We start from the raw sequence: 6,000 nt of genomic DNA, 5'->3' as shown, positions 1-6,000 counted from the left end.
TCCCCTTTGAGAGGAGGCAGATTCCCCTCTACATAGACGACACCCTGACGTCGAGGGGCTTGCCCCTCGTCCGTGGGGAAGCCTTCCCGGCCCGCGGCTGGGGCCTGAGGTTGGGCCGATCACCCCTCCTACCAGTCCTAGTTCGGGTCTAGCGGAATGGCTGGGCTCCGAGAAGGGCGCCGGGCCCACGGGCGGGACGGCCAGGGCGGCCCCGCACCCTCTGGGCGCAAATTTCTCCAGCGGGGTCCCCAGCGCGGCCGGCCCCAGTCTCGCGAGAGGACGTGGGTCCCGCCCGGCGCCCGACCCCGCCCGGCCCCACCTTCCCCTTGTCCCCCGCCCTCCCTCTTCCACTCCCCGCGGCGCGAGCGGCTGACTGCCCGGAGAGGAAACGACATTCGGAGCTGCGCTCCCGCCCAGGCCGGCCCTGACGCGGGCCTCGTCAGCCAGTAACAGGGAGCAGAGGTGGGAGTTAGCGAGGCGACCACGAAAACGGTGAAGGTCAGAACCGACAGCCTCCTCCGAGAAGGGTGAGGAAAGGGTCTGAGCCTCCCCTTTCCCTGGACACCGCAGAGCCGCTGCGGGGTCGATCCCTCCCAGGGGCGGGGTCGCGCTGGGCAACTGCAGTCCTGGGCGACTGGGCGGGGTGCGCCCAGAAGCGGGGAGAAGGGGTCAGTTGGGGGCAGAGGGCACCCGGGCGGCGGGCGGCGGGGAACAGGCTGCGGGGCCCAGGCCAGGGGTGGGGTCCTGGGGCCGGGACTCCTGCGGCGGGCGGGGAAGCCCCCGGCAGGCCGGTCCCTTCCGCCTCTCCTTTGGACCCTGACTGGAGGCCGACGGGCGGGCGGGCGGGAGAGAGGGAGGGAGCGCGGCGCGAGGGGGGGGGGGGGGGGCGGGTCCCGGCGGCGCTGGGCGCTGATTGGCTGAGCGTGTGTGGAATCGGGTGATGGGAAACGCAGCCCGGCTCTCCCGTACCCTCCCGCTCCGCTCCCTGCCCCCCGTGGCGAATGTGCTGCGCAGCGGCGGGTGCTTACGCTCGCGGGGTTTGGCTGTTGCAGGCAGGAGCTGGGAGGAGGCGGCAGCGGCGGCGGCAGAAACAGCAGCGGCGGCGGCGGCGGCGGCAGCTGGGAGGAGGTGGTGACGGTGGCAACGGCAGCGTCGGGGACGATGGCGCGACTCGTGGCAGTGTGCAGGGACGGGGAGGAGGAGTTCCCCTTCGAGAGGAGGCAGATTCCCCTCTACATAGACGACACCCTGACGGTGAGCGGGCCGGGCCGGGCTGGGCCCGCCGCTCCCCTGGCAGCTGTTTCCCCTCCTCCCCCTCCCCCAGGCCGAGCGCTGCGCACTGGAGAAAGAGTGTGTTGCAACTCCTAGGCGAGGCCTTCTCTTCAGCAGGCCCCACAAACTCGCCTTTGCAGTGGGTGGCTCGGTAACCTCTGTCGGCCCCAAGCCCAGAGCTCCGTACGCACTCCCTCTCTCCAGATTTTCCTTCTTTTGGAACCTTATTCCTTGACCCTTTCCCTTTAGGAGACGCTGCTTTTGCCAAAGCACACATCTCAGAGAGGGGTTGAAGGATCTTGGGCGTTTAGGGCCTACCCCATACAGAAACCACCTACCCTCGGGGAGGCTTAATTACCTGGTAATGTCGCAGCTGCACTGCTACCTGTGTATTTTCTGTTTTAATACTGGTAGCTCTCACCACATAAGCTTAATTACTGGGGGCAGAGTGACATGCTCGTGCACAGTCAAGATTCCACTAAAATGGTTTGATTTCGTTGTAAATAGTCTCGTATTGCCTAATGCATTAAAGCTCTTGAAATGATTGTATTGCTAGGCCCTCTCTCTTCAAAACGGGCTTCCTTGGCATTATTTAGTTTACAGGTGGACTTTTTTTTTTTTTAAAGGAAGCCAAATTATTGAATGTGTAAGAGTACTATAAAAAGCTGATTGCTCATCTTGAGTGTCAAGACCCAGTTCCGGGTACTTTATTCTTTAGATTTGGTAGTGTAGCATTACCGACCCTCTGCCCTATGTTGCTGTACTGTTTCCTTTAAAAGGAAATGGCTGAAATTTGAATTGAATCTGAACAGGAAATGAGTGCAGTTGCTTGCCACTTAAGAAATGAAATTACCTTTTCCGAATATCTTTTGAAATCTGCGTTTTGATGATGCTGAAGCTTTGGATTATACATTTGCTTATTTCGATAAGGTGCACCTAAGTCTCTTCATCTCATCAGTATTCTTTTGCTATCAAAGGCAGTTGATCAGTTTTGTTCCTCAATATTTTTTTTTTGCAAATATCTACCGAAGTTTTTTCAAATTTTATGTAAAATGCAAGTCATTGTAGAGATGCCAGTCTATGCCTTTATGCTTGCCAGTCTCAATTAAAGACTTGATTGAGCTGCAGTACTTTAAAAAGGATTAGAAGAGCTATTGAATGACTTAATTTATTAGAAGTTTTTAAGTGACAGCATTTCTAATTATTCAAGTGCATTTATTTTTCATGAAAAAAGGTAGAATGATTTGTTCTGACATAAAGTAAATAGTGTTGATGCATTAGAAATTGTGTCTTGATTATGATTTCTGTACTTTTTGCATTAGAAGTCCATTACAAGTATAATGGACTTGTATTTTTAAATAGTTGAAACTAGCACTGTGATCATATTAAATAATGCATTTCTCAGTTTGGACTCCAGATAGGGATTCATTTGTTGATATTTTCTTTCTTTCCCCTGCTAACATAAACACTTTTCTGAAGCATATAGTTATGATATCAGCCTTTAAGGTTTATTGTCCCACAATGGCTGTGGAGTTAAAAAAAAAAAAATTCAGTGAGTTTGGATATAAGATTATTATTTAATGAATAATCATAACATAGGAAAACATATCAAAGCATAGGGAAAACCAACATAAATAGTCTTCAAAAGACACTAGTTCTTGGTATATTCACATAACCACCTCTGTGAATGCAGCACATTAATACATCTGTCATATAGCACTTTAAAATGGCCAACTTTTTAGGTGCTTTTATACTGTATTCTCTCCACAATGATGTGACTTTCCAAAATTTTCCACTGAAAAAGATGTAACCTTGCAATGTGGTTTAGTATGGAACTTACTTTGCACTGTATCTGGCGGTTGAATTTTGCTTTTATTGTACTGTGGACTTGTGACTAAGGCAAATAAAACTTAAGCTCACTTAATTTAAATATCTCAAAATAACATTTAGGAAAAGGTGCAGTTTTTCTTTGCTTCAGAATGGGTTTTTATCACAAAGGAATGAGTGAGACATTTATTTATGCTGGAACTTCTGCACAGTCATTGAATGCTGTGAGTGAATGTTAGTGAAAATTCTTGTCAAGGGAAACAAGTTTCTTTCAGGATATTCTACCAAATACTACTGAAAGGGAGAATGCAGAGCAAAACACCTGTTGGGAGAGAAGGGGAAAAGGGAAGAGGGAAGGAAGATGCCCCTATCAGAGTTTTATGCTCTGCACTGTTCCTTTGATAGATGGCAGTGGATGCCTGAAGTTAACCTTAGGTTTTGTCTTTGTCCCTAGGGTCTGTAGGTAATGCACTGAGGAAACATTGTTTGAACTTATTTCAAATAGTAGTCTTAGGATTTTGATAGTAGCTAAATGTTGCAATATAGTTACAATGTTTACAGGCAGTTGCAGACTTTTTATCATTTTAGTTGGGATGCTGAAACTCTACCCTTAGTTAAACTGGCAGTTGTAACTTGGACTTGTAAAATGAAATTAACAAACTTGTATGTAAAGAAGTAGCCTTAGGCCGGGTTTGGTGGCTCACGCTTGTAATCCCAGCACTTTGGGAGGCTGAGGCAGGTGGATTACTGGAGGTCAGGAATTCAAGACCAGCCTGGCCAACATGGCAAAACCCCGTCTCTACTAAAAATACAAAAATTAGCCAGACATAGTGGTGGGTGCCTGTAATCCCAGCTACTCAGGAGGCTGAGGCAGGAGAATCCCTTGAACCCGGGAGGTGGAGGTTGCGGTGAGCCGAGATCGCACCACTGCACTCCAGCCTGGGCAACAAGAGAAAGACTCTGTCTCAAAAAAAAAAAAAAAAAAAAAAAAAAAGTAGCCTTAGGCCCGGCGCTGTGGCTCACGCCTGTAATCCTAGCACTTTGGGAGGCCGAGGCCGGCAGATTGCCTGAGCTCAGGAGTTTGAGACCAGCCTGGGCAATGTGGTGAAAACCTGTCTCTACTGAAATACAAAAAAATCAGTGGGTGTGGCAGAGTGTGCCTGTAGACCCAGCTACTGATGAGGCTGAGGCAAGAGAATTGATTGAACCCCCAGAGGCAGAGGTTGCAGTGAGCCAAGATTGCGCCACTGCACTCCAGCCTGGGAGACAAAGTGAAACTCTGTTTCAAAAAAAAAAAAAAAAAAGCCTCTTCTTTTATGTGATATGTTGTATCCATGTTTAGAAGATTCCCATGGTAGTTCAGTGAGTTTGAACACCTGAGTATAGGATAGGGCTGATGTAGGTGTATTTGAGAAAATCCCAAATAAGTTGGTGGAATGGTGAAATATTTAAGAAAGTTTTATACTCTGGCTAAAATGTTGTTCAGTGTTACTACAATTATAAAATAACAGATAGAATACATATTTGATTTTAGAGAAATCTGAAGAATTAAAGTTTTTTTTTTTTTTGAGACAGAGTCTCGCTCTGTCGCCCAGGCTGGAGTACAGTGGCCTGATCTTGGCTCACTGCAGCCTCTGCCTCTCAGGCTCAAGTGATTCTCCTGCCTCAGCCTCCTGAGTAGCTGGGATTACAAGTGCGCGTCACCACGCCCAGCTAATTTTTTTGTATTTTTAGAAGAGATGGGGTTTCCCTATGTTGGCCAGGCTGGTCTTGAACTCCTGACCTCAGGTCATCTGTCCGCCTCGGCCTCCCAAAGTGCTGGGATTACAGGTGTGAGCCACCACACCCGGCCAAAATATATATTCCTTCTAAAATCTTGAAAAATAACTACAAAACAAATTACCCTTAGTCATACTTCTCAGGGATAAGCGCATTTGGTGTAATTTCAGTCCTAGACACACACATAGATACAGTTAATATATTGTTTTCTGTAACTTTTTTTGTCCTTATTTATTTCACTAAATGTAATTTTGAAAACATTTTTTCTTGTCATTCTTAAACATTTTTAATGGCTGTGTAATATTCTGTTGTATGGCATTCCGTAATTATTTTTCCACTGTTGGACATGGAGGTTGTTCTAGTTTTTGCTATGAATAAACTGTAAGAACATAAATAATGCAAAAATCTTTGCATTAAAATGTTTTCTCAGGCTTTTGGAAGTGGAATTACTGGTTGGATCAAAGGATAAGAACCTTTTGTAAAGTTCCAGGTACATATTGTCAGATTGCTATGATATTTCTTTTTTTTTTTTTTTTGAGATGGAGTCTTACTGTGTCACCTAGGCTGGAGTGCAGTGGTGTGATCTTGGCTCACTGCAACCTCCGCCTTCCAGGTTCAGGTGATTCTTGGGCCTCAACCTCCTGAGTAGCTGGGATTACAGGCGCCCGCCACCATGCCCGGCTAGTTTTTGTATTTTTAGTAGAGACAAGGCGTCACCATTTTGGCCAGGCTGGTCTCGAACTCCTGACCTCAAGTGATCTGCCTGCCTCAGCCTCCCAAAGTGGTGGGATTACAGGCGTGAGCCAATGCGCCCGGCCAGATTGTTACATTTCTGCATTGCAGTTTACTCTCTTAATTCAAACCAATCTAAATAGACTACTCTGATAAGAGTTTGGGGTTTTGTTTTTTTTTTTCTTTTTGTTCTTGTTTGCATGTACAGCATTAATCTGGTAAGAGTTCTTAATGTCTTACACTTTTAAAAAATGATAAATGGTAGCATATCCACTTGGGAATTAGATGTTTTGTAATTGTTAAAAGTTAGCATTTAATGTTTTCTTTCAACTTTTAACAGTTAATTTTACTGAGGGTGATAGATGTTACAAATAGCTGTGTGGAGTAAAA

At 46.9% G+C, this 6,000-nt stretch overlaps 1 protein-coding gene across 4 annotated transcripts in view; it reads left to right on the top strand.

The window, feature by feature from the left end:
• Positions 1-286: 286 nt before the first annotated feature.
• The window catches only part of GGNBP2 (gametogenetin binding protein 2), a 45,559-nt gene continuing 39,845 nt past the window's right edge, over positions 287-6,000 (top strand). For 2 of the 4 annotated variants that reach the window (XM_034942051.3, XM_034942049.3), the window contains exons 1-2: positions 287-527; positions 1,053-1,254. In XM_034942051.3, the coding sequence (XP_034797942.1) occupies positions 1,162-1,254 (93 nt within the window). In that variant the 5' untranslated portion in view covers positions 287-527; positions 1,053-1,161. The remainder of the gene's footprint in view (positions 528-1,052; positions 1,255-6,000) is intronic. The other 2 variants (XM_034942050.3, XM_055102040.2) reach the window with 2 other exon arrangements.

The sequence above is a fragment of the Pan paniscus genome, chromosome 19, assembly GCF_029289425.2.
Source record: "Pan paniscus chromosome 19, NHGRI_mPanPan1-v2.0_pri, whole genome shotgun sequence".
Taxonomy (NCBI): domain Eukaryota; kingdom Metazoa; phylum Chordata; class Mammalia; order Primates; family Hominidae; genus Pan; species Pan paniscus.
Note: the sequence above shows the minus strand (reverse complement) of the source record. Positions and strands in the feature narration are given on the sequence as shown.